The sequence below is a fragment of the Barbatula barbatula genome (assembly GCF_947034865.1).
Source record: "Barbatula barbatula genome assembly, chromosome: 8".
NCBI lineage: Eukaryota > Metazoa > Chordata > Actinopteri > Cypriniformes > Nemacheilidae > Barbatula > Barbatula barbatula.
In genome coordinates, this window is record NC_136771.1 from 1,985,518 (window position 1) to 2,013,278 (window position 27,761).

Consider the following 27,761-nt stretch of genomic DNA (forward strand, 5'->3'; position numbering starts at 1 on the left):
AACTGTTGTCTTAAATCAGTAGATGTTTATTAATATATATATATATAGATTAGATTAGATTAGATTCAACTTTATTGTCATTACACATATACAAGTACAGTGTAACGAAATGTGGTTTAGGTCTTACCAGAAGTGCAGTTAGCAAGTGCAGGATATACAGTTAAAATAAATACAGAATACAATATGAGAGAATATAATACAGTGGGCATGGACTATACAAATATTTAGCAGTAGGTATGTTCTATGAAAATTTGACAGTAGGTATATACTATGAACATTAATGTACAGGTGGATATGAACAGATAATATATATATGGATATGAACAGGTGGATATGAACAGATAATATATATATATATATATATATATATATATATATATATATATATGGACATAATGGCACCTTACGATGGGCAGGTGTGGGTAATAAGACACAGGAGGAAAGCTATACTAGAAACGAGAGGGGCGGGGCCAAATGACGAGACAGGAGAGAACACATATTATGTCCTGATTGACAATAATATGTTTCTCTCCACATAAAACACGTGGGTCTGTCATGATTCTGCCCCTAGACCAGAAAATCAAGACAAGAGAAGGCAGAATCATGACATCTCCTCTAGAACAGTGATGTTTTGGGGCAACACGGATTTTCAACTCCCTCCAAAGATTTTCTATGGGGTTGAGATCTGGAGACTGGCTAGGCCACTCCAGGACCTTGAAATGCTTCTTACGAAACCACTCCTTCGTTGCCCGTGCGGTGTGTTTGGGGACATTGTCATGCTGAAAGACACAGCCACGTTTCAACTTCAATGCCCTTGCTGATGGTTTTTACTCAAAATCCAAGATACCGTTACACAGATCAGTCGTCCTGATCCCTTTGCAGAAAAACAGCCCCAAAGCATGATGTTTCTGCCTCCATAGGTATGGTGTTCTTTGGATGCAACTCTCTTTCTTTCTCCTACAAACACGACAAGTTAAGTTTTTACCCAAAAGTTATATTTTGGTTTCGTCTGACCATATGACATTCTCCCAATCCTTTTCTGGATCATCCAAATGCGCTATAGCAAACTTCAGACGGGCCCGGACATGTACTGGTATACGCAGGGAAAACGTCTGTCGCTGCCAAATTTGAATCCCTGGCGGCTTGTGTGTTACTGATGGTAGGCTTTGTTACTTACTACGAGTGGAGGACAGAGGAGCCTCTTAAAGAAGTTACAGGTCTGTGAGATCCAGAAATCTTGCTTTTTTGTAGGTGACCAAATACTTATTTTCTGGATCCCAGGGGATTGCAGAGACCTATGTAAAAATGTATAGGATAATGCAATGTAAGTCGCTTTGGATAAAAGCGTCTGCCAAATGCCTAAATGTAAAATGTAATGTAAATGTCATCAAAGATGTTTATGTATATTTTTCTTTAGTCGAAAAGAAATTAAGGTTTTTGATGAAAACATTCCTGGATTGTTCTTTGGATCAAAATGTCAGTTTCAGTGTTCAAAAACATATTTGTCTGGTGTTAGGTTATGTTGTGCTTGGTGATGAGGATTACTTTATAGTGTCTTATATAGTCTTTATAGTTCTTAAGTGATGTGTAACCAAGCACCCAATCCAACTTTGTTGTAAATTCACTTTTAGATAAAAGTGAGAACTGTTCTTACAATAAACTCTAAAATGCTGGTTAAATTGAGTTGGATCAAAGTTCTGGTTTGGTTGGTTAACCGTAAACACACGTTTGGGTTGCTCATGCATGGGTCAAATAAGTAATGGCTCCTTTTACATATCACACCCCAGGACTTTTGTCAACATTTGTTTCTCTGCTTAAGTGAAACAGAAAGTACACAAGTCTTTGTTTTATGGAAATACAGGGCTGTTCCTGTAACACTAGACAAACATCAGGGGTGTGTCTGAGTTATCTTATTCACATGTTGAATGAATGCTTATCTATACAGGTCAACATTTGCATCCAAATTTCCTTAAATGGACGTGAATCAACAACAAATGTTCCCTTATAAGCTTTAACTTTGATAAAAAAATTATATAAATTCCTATAGACAAACACACAAGTAGGAATCTACAGTCTAGCATGAGCACAAATGATCTTACCCAGTGAACACATTGATGTCACAGTGATGTCACCATCAGCTTTCATAATACACACAATGAGGTTAAAATGAAACCTCACAGCAAACTCGCTAAACTAGTTCTTCTGGCTTTGCTACATATAGCTCATGTGACATTTCTAATCATAGACTTATGTAAAATAGATTTACACCAAATTACATAAAGAAGTCTGCATTCAAAAATCAATGCTGCAGATGGGTGATGTGCTGTCTATGTGTTGGGGAAGAAAGGTACCAGAAAAGAGTAGAAATAAAAGTTGGAAGGCTTATCTTCCTACCATGCCACTGACAAAAACACTGGTTTAAAATGAAATTAGGGCTGATAGATTGATCAAATCAATCAAACGATAATGATCAATCATGAAAATTGTTGTTATCAAATCTCATTATCGATTAGTGGGCTGGCGCACATCATCGCATATTTACAGTAGCGTAAGACGGTTACAGACGCACATCGGAAGAATGTGTGTGACCCAAGTTCTCAAACTGTTTCCCAAACCTTAAAGTTTGTTTTTGAAGTCTGTTTCTCCATAGCATACCGGATTTAACGCTACTTTCTGTAAATGTCACCACAATGAACACGGTAAAAAGATGATGCACTGAATCAGTTGCTTTCATTATTAGCAAAAGTTTTAAGGTTAAGAGGGAACAACAAAAGCTGTACTGACACAGTTTGACATAAACACTCATTATACAAACATTAACAATGGTGACAATCATCAAAGAGATAAACAGCAATGAATGCGAGTCATGAACTTGTGCTATGATGTTACCATGCAATGCAGCATGAAGTTTTCTCTTGTTGATTGTCACAACATTTGATTCTTGATGTATAATTGATTCTGTTAGCCGACAAGATTGGAGTATATTTAATTCCTAACATGATGACAGTGTATTATACCACTGCTTTTATATCACACAGTAATTTCACATCAATCACACGACACGCTTAACATTATTTGACAACAAATGCATTTTAAGACACATTAAGGCCAAAAACCTTATAATAAAATATAAGAGAACTAAAGCAAACACTGATGACAATAATGGTGGTGTACAAGCCATTTCATTTATTTCAATGTTAATATAGTGGCATCTGCTGGCTGAATGTTAGTGATGTGAAAGACTGTTTAAATATTGCATCAAGGATCTTGGATCATTTTTTAGACAATTATAGATTCCAAAGAAATGTTTCATAGCCTTCGCATTAAAACTAAATTAAGTGTTATACAAAGAGCAATTTCTAAAATCTGTATGGTGGAAAAATTGTGGGAATATTCAGTGAGACTTTTGCTTTTCTATCTGAATTATGTTTGGGCTATTTTGAGATGTCTCAGGCCATGTTAGGTTTAATTTAGCAATGCTGGGTTCGATCCCACAGGGGATTACACATAACTCAGAAACAAATGTATTCAAATTTATACATTTCAACAACATTATTGTGATCAGTGTTTGCTGTAAATTGGTCTCTTGATCCCTGTCCAGATTAACTTAATTTATTTTCTCTGGAAGTGTTTACAATAATGATTCAATAAGAATACTTGTGAAAAGGAATATCAATTTATGTTTTATATTTGTGAAAGATGAGTAGTGACACTAAATAATGTGGAAATTGGTTTCTTTAAGAGCGCAAAATAAATAAACAATTATGTATACTGACATACTTGGACATCAATAGGGATGACAATCATCAAACTAATGCAAGTAAACAGATCAACCTCAATGCATAAATTAGTTTTGTACTTTGATGTTAACCAGCATGCATTGCCGCAAGAAGATTTATTTTGTTGATTGTCACCATTGTTGAGTTTCAAACACTGATTCTTGATGTTTGATTGAGTCAGCAAAATTAGATTTTTTTTTCAATTCAATAAGATCATTTTGTGTTGTAGTTTAAATCTCATACTGGAGCAATAACAAGACACTCCTGAGCAATTACTTGAATAACCACACAGTGATTACAGTCACCAATCACTTGAGCCCAATGGATCTTAGTTTTCATTGCCTCAACAAATGCTATTTAACACACCATCACAACATTCAGCCCAACTAAAAGCTCAACTAAAGCTGACTTCAAATGATAAACCAGTCACATGTAAACCTCTGAGCTCACAGTACAATAGTAAGATCACAGTTTAAGCACACAGTGAGTTTGCTGTGAGGTTTCATTTTGACCTCATGGTGAGTATTATGAAAGCTGATGGTGACATCACTGTGATCATCGTGTGACCTCACGTGTTACTGGGTTATACACTTTTGCTGTGTAAATTAACTCAAAGCACAAAATTAAATACAATATTTAATTGTGAAAACCCAGAGTACAATTTGTGAAAAGATTGTGATGTTCACCAGTGTGGTATTTGTTTGGCAGTGATGTTGCGTCTCTTTAAGGGTCTGCTGGACTCGACTAGGATGATCACACTTTATGTGACAGTGACCCTAACTTTATGTAAAAACACACGCTACCTCCTGACATTCTATTGAGTTCCTCTGATTTGATGATGATATTGAACCTGTTGATTATCAAAAATGTGATATAAGAAAACTGATAAGAAAATGAACAGCAGTTAAATAACATTGCTGTGTGTTTGTAGAGTACCTGCGTTCTTTTACATCTCAGCTTGAACCCCAACAAACTCAGTCCTCCAGCTGCCAGCAGAATCAAACACACACACTTTAGTAATAATCATATAGAAATCTGAAAAACACACAATAATTATTCTTGGTGACGACTTCATCTGATTTTATACTAGTATTATTTATACCTGTGAATCGTTTTGCATGAAAATCTAATATATAATTGATTAGTAAAGTTCAACCGGACAGAAGCTTGAATTCATATTGTCAATCTGAACATTTCTGCTCATGCTCTGGATAATCTTTCATATTTTATTACAGAAACTGGCTCATGATATATCAGACATTTATGATTATAAGACTGAAGCATTATTGCTTGTTTTGCTTGAACTTGGACAGATCCTGTACTTTGCTGTGCCGTTCATGAGAACGTTTCTCAACTAAAGAGGTTTGATTTTGATTTGAAACTTTGAGATAAATGTGAATGTAGTTCTTTTCTAGATGCCGTCATCGTGTCTACTGACTTTCTTAATAGTCACAGTGAAGACTTTTGCTGCGGGGTTGTCCACAATAGTGTATCTCCAAGAACATGAATGACAGACTCTAGAGATGTATTATTCAATCTGTACAAATGCTTGGCATAGTTCTTATATTTCTCTGGATATTAACAGATGACAGTAACACTTCTTACATAACCAGTTTGATTTTGTGATCCCACAGCAGGTATCTGAACCAGAGATGTAGTTTATGCCGTATCTTTCTTTGTCTTTCTCAGATGTTTCCAGTGGATATGGACGGTTGATGAGGAGACTTTCTCCAGCGATGCCACTCACAGTTTCAGCAGCCCCGTCTACGTGACCTGTCAATCAAAATTCAGTCCTGTTGAAAGTTATGACACTGGCAGACACATCCAATGACAATAAGACAATAACAAAACAACTGTCACAGAATATCTGACCGAGGAAGATGGAGATCAATAGGAGGGTCTTTATCATCAATGATGTTTGTTATTTTCTGGTGGATCTGAATTGTGGATCTCTGAAGGGTTGTTGTTCTTCCCTCGCTGACCCACTGCTGCTCTGATGAAATACTGTCACACTGTTTTTTTTTTGCTTACACGCTTTACCAGCCTTTGGTCAAATACTTTATGAGATGTATTAATATTTGCATCTGTTCCTTTATCTATCCTTTTTAAGGAAGTGTTGTGTTCTTTATAGCTCTTATAGTTCTTTTAGCTCTTCTTTATCAGAGAATTATTTGCATGACTGTGTCGAGGGCCATGATACTGAAGATAGAGTTTGGTGAAGATCTCAAGACGCGTTGTAGGAAATCTCTTTACCAGAACAGTGTTTTCTTCCGTTTAACTACAAAGACACATCGTGTGCTTTGATTTATTTGATGTAAAATAAAACCAATACAAAATGTACCAGAACATCAGAACTGAAGGTGGGTTTAATGGCATGTTTGATACTGACCAGCAGGGGGAGACAAACACAAACAGATAATGTACAGTAAATACTGTAAGGATATGAATGAGGCTGCTGTGATGGTCACAGGTCTGGACATTGGATGGCATAAAGTTCTTCACTGGGTTAATGTGCCTCATGTGATCTCGTATAATATTAATCACAAACTAAAAACACTACGAGGTCTATAAATAACTAATAAATACAAAAAGCTTTTCGTTGAGTCTTGGTTTGCGATTGACAGTGTTGAAATCTCGTCCTTACTGAAGGTGACTGTATCATCACTGACAGAATCTTCAAGCCTGTGGAAACAGAACATCATCAGAGGGGATTGTGGGTAATTGTACAGTAGAATTTATCGTTTGTGGATGAGGAGGGTTTGCGGGTGATCCCAACAGTGGAATACATCACATCTTCTGTATGGTGTGAGGACAAACGCTCCATTCTGAGGTCTTGAACATTTTCATAGTCACAGGTAGCATCAGACACCTTAAAATGTTTCATTATATTTGTGAGGATGTTTATATCTGATCATCACCTGTACAGCCAGACGTCTACACACACAGCTCACCTCTCCACTCGTCTGCTGTTTTCTCTCCTTCTGGCCATATGTGCCTATACGGAACACAATAAAATACTACAAAAAATAAATATATTGTTATACCTTTGATGAAATTCTGTGATATTAAACATTTATTTTTCATACCTCACATGCAATATGTTTTAATACAAGTACACAGTAAATGTTTTGGTGCCCTAAAAATAAAAAACATTTAAACTTATTTTGTTTTAACTTTAAGTAAATATAAGACCAGTAATACTGTAAGTTGCTGTAATTGGTTAAATGATTAAGTTGAATTGATGTAACGTAAAACATGATGAAGAGATCATCACATCATAGTCACAAGCGTTCAAATTTGTTTTTTTCGTTATATTATATTTTTTTCATTCACATCAATACGGCATCTCATCAAATTTACTTGAAATGTCTTAAAAATCTTGTGATTTATGATAGAAGGGGATGTTTAAACTATACCAGGACACACAAGACCAGCATGCCGTTAAAAAGTGTCTGTGTGTGTGTGTGTGTGTGCGTGTGCGTGTGCGTGTGCGTGTGCGTGTGCGTGTGCGTGTGCGTGCGCGCGCGCGTGCGCGCGTGCGTGCGTGCATCACCTCGAGTCTTGAGCTAAATTGGGGATCAATACTCTTATCAGCGGCGGGGCCACATGGATAGCAGCGATAATCTTTTCAAAAACACCTGAACCTGATAAACACGCAAATGTATGAAGTTCCATAAATTCAGAGATTATCAGATCAAATTTGGAGAACAAGTTAAAAAATAGAGCACACCATGTTGAATAAACTCAAACACAAAGCAGTTAAATGTCATCATTGAGTTCATGTATGGGTGGATGCCTACACTGTTAGATGTCGCTGTAGATTAGCAGCACATTACTGTAAAAATCCACAGTACAATACTGCATCTGTATATTACAGTAAAATACTGCAGCTCATAATGCATTCTGGGTAATTTTCATTGAGCGGGAAACTTTTACAGTAAATTTTGGTCTCGCTGTAACCTCGCTGTAGCTTTGCTGTAATGTGTAACGAAAGTGCGCCACAACGTCATCACGTCAAATCACACAGAGCCCATCCTGGCTGCAGCTGGAGGAGGATAATCGATTTCTGGCAGTTTGGTAAGTTTTTAGTTTGGTTTATTTTATGTGTTTCATACAAAAAAATATTTTGTTTTTGTATTTTGCACAACAGTTTGTCACAGTGTTGTTTTAAATGTGGAATGAGAGAGATATGGTCGCCAACAAACGTTGCTTCTACCTCAGAAATTAAACTAAGTCAGCCCACTGCTTAAACCCGTTTTACACATCTCACTTAATGAATATAGGATTATTTCAACCATTTATGAGGGTTTTGGTGAGTTTATTTTCTGTCAAATAGTTGAAGTTCGTTTATAATGGCAAGCTAGGTAAACCGACTTGTATTTGGTAATAGATAAACTCGCGTTTGTGTTCAAATAAAATAATCTTTGACCAATTCAACTAAGATTCCTCCTAAATAAATCTCATACGAAATAACAAAGTCACTGTAAAGTAGCCCACACAGCTACCAAACTGCTTTACACAAAATGAAACGTCATATTTAACTGCGATGAGTGCGATCCATACAGATTTCATTACTAACAGATTTATAAATGTGTTTGCGGCGCTTATTTCTGTATTTACGGTATATCCGCAGAAGCAGATATGATGTTCTTTAGAGTGTTTTACATTCAGTTGTCCAAAAAGTTTTGTATGACAATATATTTGTAGCGATATTGCTTCCAACACCTCAAATCAATGCACGTACTTTGCTTAAGAGCGCTGCTGACTCCGCCTTTACGTAATGACGCTGTACGGAAAGAGGAGCGCGATCAGCTTTAAATGCATTTCCAAAAACACATTGACTTTCGCTACACCAACGGTATAGAAAATGCAATCCCAAATATTTGAACCCTTAATGTTAATGTATACAGGGGAAAACATTTAAATGATCATTTTGCTACATTTTTGATTGACTATCTTAAGCGTATATAATAAACAGAATGGTTTCTAAATTTCAGCAAGTAACATATCATTATATATTTCTTCTTACAGCTCTAACGTCACAGTTTGGTCCACTTTTGCACCCTGGGCTTATGAGTTTCTGTAAGTATTCACCATGTATTTATAATACAACTTTTATTCAAATTTGTTTCTGGTTTTACTTCTGACTTTTTAGTAACACTTACAATAAGGTTCTATTTGTTAACATAGGATGTTAATACATTTTAACATTTGGCAATACATTTTTTAATCAATCAATTTATCTCATTGTTAGTTCATATTATCTAAACCATTAATAAATGTTATGGAATAAAACCTTATAGTAAAGTGTTACTGAATTTTCTTTCACCATTTACTTCACAATTTGTACTTATTTCAATGGCTAACAGATTTTGTTATTTTTGGCTTTTTGTGTTACAGTCATTTTTAAACCAGGCAAGTCATCCCAGGATGTCCAGTTACAACTGCAAGTCATGTAGTTTCTCGACAAAAATACCCACACAACACTCTCACACAGCACCACACAACACGCTCATACACACACACAACACTCTCACACACACAACACTCTCACACACCCGCACACAACACCCGCACACACAACCCTCTCACACAGCCCCACACAACACTTTCACACAGCCACACACAACACTCTCACACACCCGCACACAACACTCTCACACAGCACCACACAACACTCTCACACACCCGCACACACACACACAACCCTCTCACACAGCCCCACACAACACTCTCACACAGCCACACACAACACTCTCACACACCCGCACACAACACTCTCACACACACACACACACACACACACAACACTCTCACACAGCCCCACACAACACTCTCACACAGCCACACACAACACTCTCACACACCCGCACACAACACTCTCACACACCCGCACACACACACACAACCCTCTCACACAGCCCCACACAACACTCTCACACAGCCACACACAACACTCTCACACACCCGCACACAACACTCTCACACACACACACACACACACAACACTCTCACACAGCCACACACAACACTCTCACACACCCGCACACAACACTCTCACACAGCACCACACAACACTCTCACACACCCGCACACACACACACAACCCTCTCACACAGCCCCACACAACACTCTCACACAGCCACACACAACACTCTCACACACCCGCACACAACACTCTCACACACACACACACACACACACACAACACTCTCACACAGCCACACACAACACTCTCACACAGCCCCACACAACACTCTCACACAGCACCACACAACACTCTCACACACCCGCACACACACACACAACCCTCTCACACAGCCCCACACAACACTCTCACACAGCCACACACAACACTGTCACTCACCCAAACACCAACACTCTCACACAGCCACACACAACACTCTCACACACAACACTCTCACACAGCCCCACACAACACTCTCACACAGCCACACACAACACTGTCACTCACCCAAACACCAACACTCTCACACAGCCACACACAACACTCTTACACACACACACACACACACAACACTCTCACACAGCCCCACACAACACTGTCACTCACCCAAACACCAACACTCTCACACAGCCACACACAACATTCTCACACACAACACTCTCACACAGCCACACACAACACTCTTACACACGACACTCAGGTGGAATGGAACATTTTAACTACAGACCAGTGTTTTCTTTGCCAGTGTTAGATGACACCTGTCACTTTGTTGCTATTGTTTGTTTTGATATGTAATGTATGAATATTTTTGCTCACTTAAATGTTGTAATATATATAGTAGTCAACATTTGAAGTGGGTCAAAAAAGTTACAAGAATAGGTATTGTTCTCGCCTTTTTGATCCACTTTAAATGTTGACTACTGTACATAGTCATTATATGTTGTTAATGTAATACATCATTCTTCAATACTGTTTTAAATGTTTTAATACTTTTTGTTTCAATGAAATGATTCAATAAAAAATTTGCCTGGATTGCCTTTTGATTCATAATGTCAAGTATAGCAGTTTTATAATATTAATAACTACAGATTTATATCCAAACTAGCTAAAATATATAATAATATTTGTAATTATTGCCAATACGAATTAAATAGTAATTTGTCAATATAGGTATTACAGTAAATTGCAGTAAAAATATAGTAAAAATACAGTAAAGTACTGTGTTGTATTTATACAGCAATATTTTTTGTACTGTAGTAATCTATTACAGTACAGCACTGTAAATCAAAATACAGTAACTTACTGGCAACCGTGCTGCCAGTAACGTACTGTAAAAATACAAGCAAATCGTTAACAGTGTATTTTTCTTTACAGTTTCATGGTTAGAGGAAGACAAAAGTGTCGTTTTATTACCAAAGTCACATACGGATCCAGACTCTCTCTGTATCCCTATTTAAACCTGATTTGAAGCTGATTTATTTTACTGTATAGACAATATATTTGGTTCTGAGAATGAAGCACTTCTTTTCACTTCTAGATGCACTTTAGTGATGATGTTAGATCCACACCAGTATATCCCAGAATGCTCTTCTCTCAGATGACTGATGTTTACAGTAAAGACTCCAGTAGATGTTTCATCACTTAAAGAGAATCCATCATCTCTGACTGACTGTGATGAAACTCCATCATTGACACACATTGAGACTTCATGTGCTTTACAGAAGACTTTCTGATATTCAGCGTGATGTTTGCACTCCATTGACATGTTGTCTCCTTCACGCTTATTCAAGAGAAGTTCTTTAAAGAAGAAATAATAAAGATTCACATTCAAGCAAAGTCATTTATACGATTGAAAGGCTTCACTGAGTAAGTATCGAGTACATTTTTTTGCTATTGTAATAACATGACATTCTTTAAATAGATTTGAAAACATCATTGCTCTGTATGATAATATGATAATACACTACTACATGTTTCATTATTGCTTGATTTAGCGCTGTCTGTTCTGGCTTCATGAATTCAATGTTTTAGGCGTCACATCCGAAGTGAATGTGCTCAATTGCTGTTGAGAATAAAATCAAGCGATTTATCCACACGATTCAAACAGTGCGATCACGATTGTGTAATTTCTGAGTGATTTTAGATGATTTGATGTTTTACAGATGATGTTATCTGATTTTATTTACCACGGTCGTAATATACCTAAGAAATACCTAAACTGTATTGCGAAGTATTCAAAGGAACAATAGTATACATGGGAGTATTCGCAAAATTATCTGAAACCACATTTATCCAAAGATTATTGCATGCAAATTAATTATAAAGATTTGATGATTTAATGTCACATGCTCGATGACTGTTTACATACATGCACTGAATAAGCTTGTTTAAGAGCACATTTGAACTCTATGCAGCAATATAAAATCCAGTCATGTCTGTGAGACATAGAAGCCTGAGGCCTAAAGTTTAATAAAGTTCAGAGGATGAGGCACAGAAAGGTACTTTCCACTGACCATTGTAACTAAGTTGTAATATTGTATACAATTATTTTAAAACAAAAGGTAATAGCGAGCCAACCACCATTAAAAACGTATCTTGTTGCCTTGTTGGATCTATTGGTGGCAGATGAACAGCAATTGGTTAATACAAATAAGAGATAACAGGGAGGGTCTCAGAAGAGACCACCCTTCAGAAGTTTCCCCATAACTGTAGACTGAAAAACACTGTATGTTCAGATGCTGTGGGAAGATCTCACTTTGTTTGGCTTGAACACATAAAGTTAAATCTTTGACACCTGGACCTTCTTTGTCTGAGCAATTGTTTGAACTACAAGATCAACTTTCCACTTCATCTCTAGATTTGTTAAATATTACTTATAATAAATGATAACATTTTAAATGACCATTAATAAAGCACTTATTTTTATTCTGCTTGCAAAGTGTAGTCTGAAATATTGGGTTTTACGCGTTAGTATATATAGAATCTTCTTCATTGACTCTTTTCTCTTTTGTGGTTTCATTTTTGTGTTCAGTGGATTTCACATGTGGGTTTTGTTGAGTCACGTTCCTTCCCTTTTAACCTTTCCTCACCTTTAACTGATTTCTGTGTTTATATTTGTCTTTCTTTCTCCTATATTATCATTATGTTCTTTGTGTATTTTTATCCTCAGAGCATTTGTACGCATGCGTGTTTTTAACTTTAAACAAATGAAATATCTTTGATTCCTTGAATGTGGCTTGTATTTGATTTGTCATCGTACTGTTGTGAAGTTTACGGTAGATGTGTAACCGTGCATATGTCTGTGTGAAAACTGACTTGAATGTTCACCGCGCTGTGGGATACAGTATTTCTGTACTTTCTGATGTATGGCACATTTAATATGTCATTCAGATAACCCATGTGTTTAAAACGTGCATACTGCGCACAGTTTAATGCATATAAGATCGCATGAATCTGGTTTGCTTGTTTTGTCACCAAAAATCTTGCCTTTTAAATCTAATCTCACTCCATTTGTACCCGAGGTGTCACAGGAGCTATTGAACTTTATGTGATGTTCTCGTTCTGTGTGTTCCCCTGTGTTTAAGGCAATGTATGTAAATTTTGTTTCAAACAGACAAAAGCAGAAGATTTTTAGGGAAGTCTAAAGCTGTCATACTGCTAAATTTTAATTGAAAGCATAATATCATGTAAAGAAGAAAGTCGAGGGCGAGTAGAAAATGACAGAATTCAAGTTATTTGATTAACTATTTCAATTGCTTCTTTAAAATTCTTTGTTAGCAGAGCAATTTTTATTTTAAGCACATCCGTTGTTCATGTGTTGAGGGGACAGATTACAAAATTACAACAAGAGGAAGCGACGTTCATCTTGCGTTTGCATTTCGTGTTCTCATCGTCTGTCATCTGAGCGCTGGAGATCAGACTCATCGTAGCTCGGTAAGAGACACACATTTTAATGAATAAAGCAAAATATTGTTTGATTACTGCTAATGATGAAGTTTAATTACACATTTGACATCGACATGTGTGAACTCAGAAAGTCGATTGCAAGAGAGTTAAAGTCTAATCTGACTGTAGAGAGTCTGTAGTACATTTGACAGATAGTCTTTTCTTGTTGTATTTATTTGATATTTTCCGTTTAGAATGGCTCGTCTTCTTCCTCTGATCGTTCTGCTCATGTTTCCAGGTGAGTTACATCATCACTTCAGTGTCTGTTCCTCAGTCGTCTTGGTTGTCTTAAAGGGATCATTCACCCAAAAACTTCTGTCTCGCCCTCTTGTCATTTCAAACCTGCATGACTTGTCTGCAGAACACAAAAGAAGATATTTAGCAGAATGTTGGTAACAGAAAACCGTTGGTACCAATTGACTTTAATTGTTTTTTGTCCATACAAAAAAAGTCAACAGGGCTTTTTTCTTACCAACATTCTTCAAAATATCTTCTTTTGTGTTTTGCAGAAGAAAGAAAGCCTTAGGCACTGAACTCGTGCTGAAACATTTACTATATAAACACATGCTCTTTTTTACTATCGGTCACTGATGGTTTCTTATGATAAAACTGATGCATAGCAATGGCAGTTGAAGTGTAACTTTGGATACAGCACAAAGATTGTAAAAACAAGATATCCTTTTGCTAAACATGAATCATAGAGCTCTGAATATTCTCAATAATAATTAAAATTGTATCTCAATGTAAATTTGAAATAGTCCAAACACCTTATCACTTAGATGTGCACTAAAACATACACAACGTCTCCAAATGCATAACATCATCACTGTTCATGATGCTCTTGGCAAGTCTTCTCAAAGGTCTTTTATCACCCATGGAAGAGCTCCACACGTTAGAGTCAGTTTAAAGTGTTTGACATTGTCCACAAACTGACATTTCCTTCATTTATTTGTGTTTCAGGAGTTTATAGTGCTGCTGATGGTTGGGGTGTAACTTACAGCGCTTCACCCATCTGTGCACTAAAGGGCTCAACAGTGACGATAAACTGCACTTATGAATACCCTCCTGGATACAAGATCACAGAAGTGTTCTGGATGAAGGTTGACAGTCCTGGTGCTTCAGATCTGTCTAAGGACTCTGAATACAGTGAGAGGATTCAGTATCTGGGACATAAACAGCACGCCTGCAGCGTCAGACTGACTGATGTGAGAGAGACAGATTCACACAAGTATTATTTCAGATTCATCACTGATAAACCTGAAGGGAAATGGACTGGTACACCTGGAGTGACTCTTGATGTCACAGGTGAGAGTGAAAGAGTGTTTGATGATAATAATGTGATGTGTTGAATGACATGAGGAGGATCAGTGTTGTGTTGTGTTCAGATCTTCAGTTGGAGTCTGAGAGAGCGATGGATGACATTCAGTGACTCCAAATGTTGACAATACAAAATCTAATGTACATGATAAATGACTTTGCATGTTGGACGTGTAACCTTTATGTTTGTTTCTTTTTGTCCTCCAGATACACCTGTAATCTCCATCAGTTCTTCTGGTGTAATAGTGGAGGGTAATAAAGTGAATCTGACCTGCAGCAGTGAATCAAATCCACCTGTTCAAATGTACAGCTGGTTTAAAGGACAAACATCTGTAGGATCTGGAAAGATCTACAGCATCTCAAACATCAGATCTGATGACAGTGGAGAATACAAGTGCAAGACCAGTCATACATGTGGAGAGAAATATTCTGAGCCTGTGACTTTAAATGTTTTGTGTGAGTTTATTATTAAACAGCGTAGAACATCTCAGCGTGAAACCCACAAATGTTTAACATTGCCTAACGTTTTTTTTAGATCCGCCAAGGAACGTCTCAGCATCCATCAGTTCTTCTGGTGTAATAGTGGAGGGTGATTCAGTGAATCTGACCTGCAGCAGTGAATCAAATCCACCTGCCAACTACACCTGGTATAAAGATAATCAAACATCATCTGTTAGATCTGGAAACATCTACATCATCTCAAACATCACCTCAGATCACAGTGGACAATACAAGTGCAAGGCTCAAAATGAACATGGCACGGGAAATTCAACTGTGACTTTAAACGTCATGTGTAAGTTCATTATGAAACAGTGTAAAACACCCCAGAATGAGTGATGTGAATGTTGAACACTGACGGTATATTTTCTCCATAAGATCCTCCAAGGAACGTCTCAGCATCCATCGGTGGATCATCTGGTGTAGTGGAGGGTGATTCAGTGAATCTGACCTGCCGCAGTGAATCAAATCCACCTGCCAACTACACCTGGTTTAAAGAGAATCAAACATCATCTGTTAGATCTGGAAACATCTACATCATCTCAAACATCACATCTGATCGCAGTGGACAATACAAGTGCAAGGCTCAAAATGAACATGGCACGAGAAATTCAACTGTGACTTTAAATGTCATGTGTAAGTTCATTATGAAACAGTGTAAAACACCCCAGAATGAGTGATGTGAATGTTGAACACTGACGGTATATTTTCTCCCTAAGATCGTCCAAGGAACGTCTCAGCATCCATCAGTTCTTCTGGTGTAATAGTGGAGGGTGATTCAGTGACTCTGACCTGCCGCAGTGAATCAAATCCACCTGCGAATATCAGCTGGTTTAAAGAGAATCAAACATCATCTGTTGGATCTGGACAGAGTTTCAGAGCTCTAGAGAGTGGATGGTATTACTGTGTGGCTCAGAATAAATATGGATCTCAGAGATCAGCTGCTGCATCAGTAACAGGTGAAAGTTTTATCGATGGTTCATCTGTGTATCTTCAGCGTGGAGAATAACTCTTGATATGCATTCCCTTTCAGTACGTCATAGTTCTCATGGACATCTGCTGTTTGGAATCACAGCAGCATGTGGAGGATTGTTGGTCATTGCCATCATCGTTGCACTCATTTGGTTTACGATGTAAGTCTATTCAATTCAGAGCATTCATCTCACGTGTGTATTTTTATTAAAAACGATGATTAATCATATACTGTTTATTATTTAACAGGAGGAAACGAAGAGTTGCAAAAACCGAAGAAGCTGCTTTGAATCAAGTGAATCAACAGGTCCGAATGATTGTTTGGAACGATTATATTTTCCTGTGTAACTGTAGCTTGTTCTCGCAAGAAGCATCTAAACTCATGCATGCATAGAGAATGGTAGAAAACGTGCAACAATATTAGCATAATGTTGAATCATTTTACGCTGAAACATGCAAAAGGTTAACATCTTGTTAAAGTCGCTAAAACAGCTAATGTTAAAAAAAACTACCATTATACAAGATATTGTTAAACGTGTTAAGGTGTTAGCGATTTGCTAAAACATATTAAACTTGATAGGTCATGTTAGAATATGTATACAAATATTTTAAGGCCAGGCTTTGTCAAGCCAACATAAAGTTTATCATCTTTGCCATTTAGCACAGGTACTTCTAAAAAACACTTGAAAACATCTGATGAAGTCTTAGTTTTACATCCATTCTAAACCATAAACATCTTACAGACATCTTCTATATGACATCTGACAGCAGATTTTTCTGAGACGTATTGCAGATGAGTGAACGATTAATGACGGAAAAATCACATCTTGCAGATGTAAATGCAGACATCAAATAGACGTCTCACAGATGTATGCGTGCTATCAGGGTTCTTACATATACATTTAAGCATTTGGCAGACGCTTTTATCCAAAGTGACTTACATTATACTTGTATCTGTGCCATCACAGGGATGGAAACTATGGCCTTGGTGTTGCTAGCGCGATGGTCTTACCGCTGAAAGCTAGCTATTCTTGGGGAATAGTTTCCACATTGACTTACAGGCATCTGTAAATGAATTACATTGAAATGCAAATGATAGCTTTGCTTTATCTTATGAAAATTAATATACAACAGGCTACAAACGGTTGTTCAGAAAACAGCAGAAAGAAACTAGCGGATAAAAAACAATGGCGTAGTTTGTCTGAGTTCGTTTTTTTTTCATTTCAGGAGGACCTCTACTGCGCCGCTAAACATGTTGATCTTGCTTCCGAATCAGCCCATTGTGATGATGTACAGTATGAAAGTGTTAAACCTCGAAGACTCAATGGAGAACAGACAACTGCAGGAGAAGCTGCTGAATCCGGAGATCCAGAGGAGCTCCAATACGCTAGTGTTTGCTATAAAAGTAACACAGAGATGAGAGGATCAGAAGAAAATGAAAACCACTACGGCAACATTACAAATTACAAACCTGATGATTCTGTGAGGTGATAAGAATTGACCTAATGAAAAAACTCGCCCTAAAGTGAAAATGTTCATATTTCTTTAGCTTAGCCAATGAGATTTTATTTCCCCGTTAGAAAGAAAAAAAAGAGGATCAAAAGATTATCATGTCAAAATATCTTGTTGAAGAACAAATGACCCTTAACCTAACTTTAATAATTCACATTAAAGTGAAAATATTTATTTTTCAGCTCATGCAACGAGATTTTTTGTAAGTAAAAAAGAGGATCGTCGGATAAAAAAGGAACAAAAGACAATCATTTCAAGTTGTCTTGTTGAACAAATGGCCCTTATCATCAAACAGTATAATGTGTAATGCTGTGTTTCTTTCTGGTTTTAGGTCAGAAGAGGAAGACACCTCAGTGATCTACAGCAGTTTAAAATAAAGGTGGTTCAGGCGTGTATTAATTCACCAGAAACGGCCGATTCTCGATGCGTAACTATTATTCAAGGTGGCTGATTTGTACGGCTATTATTTGTATAATCTCATTCATAGCTGTATTACCATTTGCATTCACACCAGAGACGGTTCAACACAATCTATATTACCAGGTGGCTAATTCGTATAAATTGGTGCAATACATTTTTTTTAGCATGTTTCCATGTCAAGTCAGTAACAGTTTGGGGGTGGGGTTAGGGGAGGGGCTTTTTTGTAATAATCGTACGTTTTTGTACGATTCGCATTGTACGAATGTGCCACCTCAAAAGATAGTTGAGAATTCCAGTGAGCTCACGTTGGTTTAATAATTTAAAACTTGACTCTTCTGTACTTATATCGTGTGCTTAGACTGGCGGAAAATGAAAAGTGTGATTTTCTAGATTTTTATAGTATACTCTCATTCGTGCGTAATAATCAAGGTAGTTTGCTGGCAGTGATATCACTTAGCGCATGTGGAAATATTCTAATTTATGTCATCATATCCAACGTGACCAACTGCTTGCACAAGAAATTGGTATATATAAGTACAGAGGAGTCAAGTTTAAAATAGGAAAAATATCGTTTTTGAACGCGATGCTACTGGTCTAATTGGATTCAATGATCTATGCTAAGCTATGTTTAAACTCCTATCGTGTGAATAGATTCCAGAATGGTTAAACTCAATTTATTAACTCTGGAGGAGATTGAGGCTATTTCCAAACAAAGTGGAGTGTTCCTTTAAGGGGTGGAGTTAAGGGAGGGGCTTCACGATGGATTTTTCTAATAGTCTAATGTTCTTGTAAGATTTACAATGTAGGATTTCATACGAATCATAAAATAGTTATGAATTCCTGTGAAATCAGGCTTTTCTGTTTCACTGATTCTTATCTGAACCTTTGGTATGCCCACCAGTTCAATTCAGGTCAATTTTATTTATATAGCGCTTTTCACAATGTGCACTACTCCAAAACAGCTTTACCGGAGAAAATAATAAAACTGAAAAACACAAAAAAAGTGAACCACAGCACAGTACATTGCGTTAATAAAGGTGAACCTCAGAAAGTATTGCACCAACACGGCAAAGCTGTACATTATACTTGTTTGAGACAACTGGTTTGGTTTGGTTTGGTTTTGATTTGCAGAGTAAAGTTAGGCAATTATTTGTGGTTCACATGGCTGTTTACACACATTTACAGTTTACTGTACCTGTTATTTAACAGGAAGATGGTTATTGTGAAAATATGTTTAAGGCAACTTGACTATTCTTTTGATTATTTCTCAGTTATTTTATTGTATATATGTAGCGCTCTTCTCAATTTTGCATTGTTGCAAAGCAGCTTTATATACTTAGTTACTGTTACTAAAGAGATATTCTTATCATTCAAATAAAGATGATGTAGAATACATTGTATTATTGCAGTTTTTTGGTATTATTTCAAGTTTTACGTTTGTAATTGGTCATTTCCATCTTTGTTATTGAATAAATATTATTACCACTGTTACTGTAATATTAAGTCTTTAAAGGTTGTGGTCATTTTCTGAGTAGAAAGATGACCGAGTTAACGACAAATAGATCAAATTGAACCCTGAAACGAAGTGGAAATACCTTCAGTAGAAATCATGGTCTTGGCGGCCGGCATCTCACGCTTCTGTTGTTTAAAGACAAATAAATAATTTATACAATTTACAAGACGTATGGATCAACACATTATTTACAAATTATTGTTTGCCCGAGTCATTTGGATTACTTTCATGATGGATCTACAGTATGTGCTTTCTGAAGCTTTGTCATGTTTATGTAAAATGATTTGTTTGTGTTCAACGTAAGAAATAAAAAATGAGATGTAGTGAGTAAATTGTGAGAGAATTTATATATTTGGATGAAGTGTTTCTTTAAGGGACGTCAGAACTTGCCTGTCTGTGGTTGAAGTGACAACATCTGTTCTTTCTCAAGAGGTTCTTCTGGAAAATTTGAAACGCATGTATGCCTTCAGATGGAGGCTTATTTAAAGGTACATTTTTACCATTCTTCTGTTTTTAAGTATTCGTGTCTTCTTAATACTTTTGTGTGTTTTTTTTATTGGCTTTTTGTTAGAGGGGTTGAGGTCATATGTTACCAGAAGAAAGATGTGTTCTGAACAATTTATCAATTTGAAGTGACCGTCTGAAAGACGCCAGTTTACGCATGTTAGTGCTCTTTGAGAAGATCACACACTGTATAACTAAAACACGGTAAGACGTTTAATGCTGTTGAATACGTTTTAACAGGTGTGCTTATAGCACAAAGAGTGATTTATAGAAATGTACATTGTTCCTATAGAGATGTCCATCATCATGGCTCCTCCTCCTTTTCATCTGATCCTGCTCATGATTCCAGGTGAGACTGAAAAGGAGACTGAAATGTAGACATTTGTTCTTTGGAAATGCAGCTTTTAAACCTTATATCGAGCATGTTCAAAACATCATGTTGCAGTTGGTTGCAACAGACATAAAACCCAATGTCAACTACCTTATGATTTGTTTTCGTGGTAAAAGTGCAGTTTTTTGCTGTATTGATTACTATTGGCAAAATCCTAGTTCTCCTACAGTAACCATGATTTTTTATAAGGGCTTTTATAGAAGAAACAGCATATTCAATAAGTATATTCAAAATGAGAAAAACAGTGGGCGTGATTAGGGTTTCCACTCCAAATTGATGGGATGTAGAAAAACGGATGTTGTATTTTGAAATGGAACTGGCAGCAGACTGACAGCTGGAGGGGTGGAGTTAATGGATTCACTGGGACTTTAACAGCAGTTCTCAGGAACTAAATGATGTGACTGCTCACTTTTAGGTTAGATTAAATAAACACGTCGATTTCATTCATTTCCATCTAGAAAATAAATAACATAAGATTGACCTTATACAGTTTTTATATGTATTGAATAATATTTGTCAGGAAACAAGGCTTCTCTTCAAGGGCCTTTAAAAAATATGCAGTTACAACATGTAGCATCAGGTGCTGGTACACATGAATGATGTTCAGGTTTTAAAGATCGTTCATCACTCTTCACAGTTTCACAATTCTCACAATTTCTTGTTTTAAATCACAGACTGACATTTTTTCATCATTCATTTGTGTGTTTCAGGAGTTTGTATTCAGGGTTGGGGTGTGACCTACAGCTCTACACACATCTGTGCACTGAAGGGCTCAACGGTGACGATAAACTGCACTTATGAATACCCTAAGATCTCGAAAATCTTCTGGATAAAACCTGATATGATATTACCAGATCTGTTTGAGGACAGAGATAGGATTCGGTATGTAGGAAATAAACAGCACGACTGCAGCGTCAGACTGAAGGATGTGAGACACACAGATTCAGACATTTACTATTTCAAATTCATCACTGATAAAGATGAATGGATCGGCAGACCTGGAGTGACTCTTGAGATCACAGGTGAGAGTGAAAGAGTGTTTGATGATAATAATGTGATGTGTTGAATGACATGAGGAGGATCAGTGTTGTGTTGTGTTCAGATCTTCAGGTGGAGTCTGAAGGTGAGAGAGTGATGGAGGGACATTCAGTGACTCTGACATGTAAAAGCAGATGCAGTCTGACTGACACATCAACATTCATCTGGTTTAGAAACACACAGATATTAAATGACAGAAACAAGAAACTCATCCTGCCGTCAGTTAGAAGAGAGAATGTAGGAGACTATAGATGTGCTGTACAGGGACACGATCTCACATCACCTCCTCGACGTCTCAATGTCATCTGTAAGTTCACTCTTAATTCTATAAAACCACTTCATTAGTAAAATCCTCTACTATACATGACCGTAATCTTATATTTTATATCTTTAGATCCTCCAGATAAACCAGTAATCTCCATCAGTTCTTCTGGTGTAATAGTGGAGGGTGATTCAGTGAATCTGACCTGCCGCAGCGAATCAAATCCACCTGCGGATATCAGCTGGTTTAAAGGAGGAACATCTGTTGGATCTGGAAACATCTACAGCATCTCAAACATCAGATCTGATGACAGTGGACGATACAAGTGCAAGGCTCAAAATGAACATGGCACGAGATATTCAGCAGTGACTTTAAATGTTTTGAGTGAGTTTATTATTAAACAGTGTAGAAAATATCTTCACATCTTCACGAGTGTAAATCTTGATATTTTCTCTTTCAGTGCATCGTTTTTACTGGCATCTGCCGGTTGGAATCACAGCGGTGTGTGGAGGATTGTTCATCATCATCGTCATCATATTTATAATGTACGTCTTTTACTGAGGAAAGTGGCAATGTTTGTATTAATAAATTATAATATTATGAATATTTTTCTTGATTTAACAGTAAAAGGATGCAGATGAAAAGAAGGAGATCTACTGCTCACGAGTATGAGGTGAGAAAGTCCAGAGGATCTGCTTGTGAAGCAGCTATTAAATACGTTCTTTCATCTTTCAGACTCTTGTACACAGCAAAACCCCAGAGTTAAATTAACTCTGCTGGGAGTTTATTTGAGTCAACACTTTTAGAGAGTTAAAGTAACACTGAGGCAGAGCTAAAGTTAATGAGACAATTAAGGTGATAAATGAAGTGATGATTGATAACTAATAACGAAAATGTGTTGATAACAAACAATCACTGAAGAAAACATGAACAATAAGAAGTGTAATAATAGTGTTTTGTGTAATAATGCACATTAACAAACTCTGATTCCTGACTCTGAGATACAGCACTACATATATTATGACATATTTTATTATGAAAGTACACTCTCAGTAGTTAAAAAATCTATTGCTTGAATTAAAAAGAAATGAAGAATCAGCCAATGCATGCTGGGTAACACCATAGTGAAAAACGAAATCACGACTCCCAGCATGCATTGCAGCTTAAATAAAAGATATAACTTTTTTCGCCATTGTTGAGATTAATAAAATAATGTGTAGCAGACTAAAAAAATTAAGTCATTTTATTTTGTGAAAATGTATTGCTTTCTTAAAAGCTATTACAAGACAGCTGTTCCACGTAAATAAGAAAAAATACATAAATAAAGAAAAATAAGTAAATTCAGTTTGAACTTTGACAAGTCTCCTATAATCATCCCAAATTTGATGAGGCATTAGCAATGGCTGTTGAAGTGTGGTTCTATCACAAAACATCTAACTAAAATTAAATAAATGTGGATCAAGGTTAAGAGCCTAACTGAAGGAAATACTAACCACTATTAGGGTGACTTCTCATTGTTCAGGTTTTCTTCAGTGATTGAGTTTTTATCATCAGGTGTTCATCATTAATGATAAGTCATCACTTCATTAATCACATGAATTACCTCATTAACTTTACCTCTGCTTCAGTGTTACTTTCTGAGTCAGAATTATATAAACACTAAAAGTGTTAATTTAACACTGGAGGTTTTGCTGTGTGCACGAGCTGTTTCCAAAACTGTCTTAAGAGTAACGTCTCTCTGTTGGTGCATAGAATGATGGTGTCATTAATAACACATATACTACTCTCGATCTCAACACCAGATCATCTGACCTGTACGACACACTCACAGTAAGACAGACCTCAAAGATTACAATCCACAGTAAGTCGGACGATCAATAAAGAATAAATATTGTCTCTATCTCTTTTCACACAGACCGTCAAAAATGAACTCTTCACGTATCAGAATCTATCAGCACCCGTCCTCAATAGTCGATAATAGTGGAGACTGGGGACGTTTACAACATGGCTTTTTTTACAACATGGAATGAGCTATGTGATGATGCCCATACTGCATATGCTCAGTTGGCCCCTACACCCTTCTGACATATGTGACCATTCCTTCTTTCCTGTAGCTCAATGGTAAGAGCATTACGTTAACAACGCATGGTTGTGGGTTCGATCGGGGATTGCAGATACCTATGTAAAATGTGTAGGATAATGCAATGTAAGTCGCTTTGGATAAAAGCGTCTGCCAAATGCCTAAATGTAAATGTCCTTCTAGCCAAGCCAAATTTCAAGTTGGAACAGAAATGTTTTTAATGCTTAGATTTGTCCTCTTTCTGTCTAAAGTGTTTGTGTAAACCATTATAAATTCGTATCATTTAAATCATTGTTTTCTTAGCTTCTAAAAGGCCTTGCTTGCAAGTGTTAAAGCTTTTGTGTCTAGAATAGCTATTTCTATGGCTGCCAGTGTAGTTGCAACATGTTAACAACAGTTATGTAAAAACTTGTCATATTAACATATTGCACTTGTAAATGTGTGGATTAATAAAGAACTCTCAATACATTTGGAAATCTATCGTGTCAGACTAGACCACAAAGTAGCCTAAATAAAAACATAATAATAATAATACAAAATAAAAAAAACGTGTTACTTGGAAATATGCTTCTTCTATTTAGACTTCACACACAAGTATTTCTCTACATTTACAGGATCTTGTATTTTTATTTAAAATATTTTGTCAGTTCAACTTTTTAAAGACCCTATTTGTTCACCAACAAAATATATTTTTATTCAAATTACAGAATATTTGTTATTACATTTTCAAGGGGTGCTTTAATGCTGTTGACATTTACATGTAGTCATTTAGCAGTCGCTTTTAAGACTTACAAAGAGTTCAGGGAGCAATAAGCGAGATGTCATACAGGAGCAATAATACAATCGGTGCTAATAGAAAGTTAATAGTTTCAACAAAAGCTAAACTATTACCTGCTGTGAGAAGAGAAAGGGTTGTAGCTTTTTTTTCATTTGTCTGTCAAGTATTCACAGAAGAGATGGGTTTTAAGTAGGTTGTGAGAGATGTGGTTGACCGGACCGCGTTAGGAAGAATGTTCCACCAGTAAGGAGTTGTGAAGGAGAATGAACGGGAAAGGGATTTAATGCCCTTATGAGAAGGCATTACAAAACGCCGCTGGTTTGCTGAACGCAGGGTTCTTGATGGGGTGTAGGAGTGTAGGAGGGTGTGAAAGTATGCCGGCGCAGATCCAGTGATAGTCCTGTAGGCAAACACGAGTGACTTGAATCTGAATCTGGTTATTCTGTGCTCGATACACTCCCCCAGAGATTCATATAGGTTCCGGAAAGATTTTGAAAGTGAAAAATATGACAGTGAAACTAGACTGCTAAATAATAAACACGAGAGAGTGCAAGTGAGCTAAAACTCTTTACGCGTATATGGGCACAAAATAAATATGTTAAAAATACACTTCATAGTCTTATTATATAACTTCCCCATACAGCTAAGACATAAACATGAATGAATAGCAACAAGTTTCTGGCTCAGTAGCGGCATTGTCCCCGGCCCAGATCTGACCCACACACAGATACACCATTCACTCAACTTGACTCAGAGTCATCTGAACAGAATCATCTTGTTGATGTAAGGTTCTCACCAGAGGAGAATAAAACACAAACACCATTAAAATCTTCATTATTACAGAGACCAATTTCACTTTCAAGATCTTAGTTAGAATGTTTAGTTGTGTGTTTTACTCAAAATACTTGCATCTGTAAAACAGCAGTCCTATACAAGACTTTCATGGCTTTAACTGTTTTATTGAAATGGAAAATACTTTTTCATGAATGCATGCACATCAGTACTCATCATACAAACGTCAACTATGGTGACAGTAGTAAAGTTCTGTTGCAAAATATATACATATCTAGGTGAAGTAATATAACCAAGGAGATGCCACACTGGGATATAATAAACATTTAATCAAAATAACGACTCAAAATGAATAATACAGAAAATATATAAAGAAAAAATAATGGACTAATGGGCTGGAGAGGACCACGAAACACGGTTCTACTGGTCAAAATATCTCTCCGACTCTTCTTGAAGCACACCATCTTAAACCTGAGATAATCACAGGTAATACGCCACATTTGTTCCTCTCATTCTTCCCAAAGGAGAGATCAAAACGACTTCCCCATCTAGTGGACAAGAACACACATAACTCTTGAACCGTAGCACTTACCATTCTTAAGATTAATAGTCTGATTGTGGATGTCTTTGTGTATAGCAAAATATAAAAACTGTGATACAAGGTATGAAAGAAGTCTGTTCTGTGATGATCTTCTTATCTTCATGGTGTTCTTCTTGATCAATGCAACATGGAGTCTAACACACTGTTGTATTAGTCAGAAAAAAATATACCAAAAGATTTAAGTGCTGAATGAAATTACACAATGATCACCATTAAGTGTTGTGTGCAATAAGTGAATATGTTTGTGGTGTTTGTGTTTGATTTTACTCTGATGAGATCTTGAAAGATGAATTTACTCTGTAACACAACTCAGTCAAAGCATCAAGATGAATCTTTTTCACAGTTCAGTTTCTCCTTCAAGTATCACAAAGTGGTAATTTGCCCCAGATTTGCTCTGGGGCAAATCTGGGCCACATACATTTTTCTACTCACAATCAAACAGCGGTGTGTGGACCACATCTGGGCCGAGGACCCTACCCTGCGTTGAACGATGCGGAAGTCAAAAACCCGGAAATGTGAAAAAGGCCTATTGAATCAAATCACAAATAGGGAAGAAGAGGGGACAGAACAGGAAGTTAAGTCATCTAGTGATCATAGAAAACTTAAAGGGGAAGCACACATTTAGATCAGGTTACTACATAAAACGTACAACTGAACTATTTAGTGTGAATTATGACAATAATAAGTAGTACACTTTGTATATCTGTTACATACACATCTGCCTAGAAATGCAGCACCGCATCACTTTGCCACCGCTGGCCTTATGTTAGCTTAAAATATTAGCACTTGTTTAGATATATGTACAATTAAGAACCAACTCCAGCTGTCCAACACATCGCTAAATGTTGTAGTAATCATATGAAGAGTTCAGGTGCAGAACCCCCTAAAAGCCACCTCCATCACACAGCATAGGCTACTTTACTCAAATAATTTTGCCTTAAATGTATAACAGGAATATCATTTTTTTTTCCAAGTTGCAGTTCAGGGCTTCCGTAGCAGGGGGCGCCACTGATAGGAACAGATGTATTATGCACCTCGATGATCATTGGTTCAATAATAATTTGCACTATAACCACTAACCTTTCATTTGAGCTTTTGTTCATTTTGTATAACATCTGATTGCTGGGGGGGAGGTCAAAGCTTCACCGATACTGGCATCAAATCTGCTTAAAACATTAAATGAGCTACAACCTGTGTGTGTATGTGAGTGAATATGTTGAATATGTGGTACACACATTTGTTTAGCATTATGGTTCATACAAATACAAACACTTCCTGTGTTTCATAAACTGAAAGGTGACTTTAGAGTGTGTTATTTTTGTGTGTGTGTATGCGTGTGTACGCGCGCTGGCACTCCCTCCTCATGTTGTTCTTGTCAAACCTGTCTCTCC

At 36.8% G+C, this 27,761-nt stretch overlaps 2 protein-coding genes across 3 annotated transcripts; both read left to right on the plus strand.

Annotated features, from left to right (window-relative positions):
* Positions 1–13,887: 13,887 nt before the first annotated feature.
* LOC306897068 (B-cell receptor CD22-like) lies at positions 13,888–19,800 on the plus strand (the record flags this gene model as incomplete). Its single annotated transcript, XM_079461543.1, has 10 exons — positions 13,888–13,930; positions 14,653–14,997; positions 15,217–15,465; positions 15,545–15,802; positions 15,886–16,143; positions 16,227–16,466; positions 16,541–16,640; positions 16,729–16,786; positions 17,707–17,966; positions 18,323–19,800. The coding sequence occupies 10 exons, from the start codon at positions 13,888–13,890 to the stop codon at positions 18,366–18,368; spliced, it is 1,857 nt and encodes a 618-aa protein (XP_079317669.1). The 3' UTR covers positions 18,369–19,800.
* Positions 19,801–20,305: 505 nt separating this feature from the next.
* LOC306897333 (pregnancy-specific beta-1-glycoprotein 5-like) lies at positions 20,306–24,666 on the plus strand. Of its 2 annotated transcripts, XM_079461959.1 has the most exons (10): positions 20,360–20,412; positions 20,496–20,632; positions 20,721–20,777; positions 21,530–21,841; positions 21,922–22,164; positions 22,252–22,503; positions 22,580–22,664; positions 22,744–22,792; positions 23,872–23,949; positions 24,035–24,666. In XM_079461959.1, exons 3-10 carry the CDS (start codon positions 20,723–20,725, stop codon positions 24,095–24,097), a joined length of 1,137 nt encoding a protein of 378 aa, XP_079318085.1. In that variant the 5' UTR covers positions 20,360–20,412; positions 20,496–20,632; positions 20,721–20,722; the 3' UTR covers positions 24,098–24,666. The 2 variants fall into 2 exon arrangements, with proteins under 2 accessions (XP_079318084.1, XP_079318085.1); XM_079461958.1 differs by lacking the exon at positions 20,496–20,632 and having other exon boundaries at positions 20,306–20,412.
* The last annotated feature ends 3,095 nt before the right edge of the window (positions 24,667–27,761 follow it).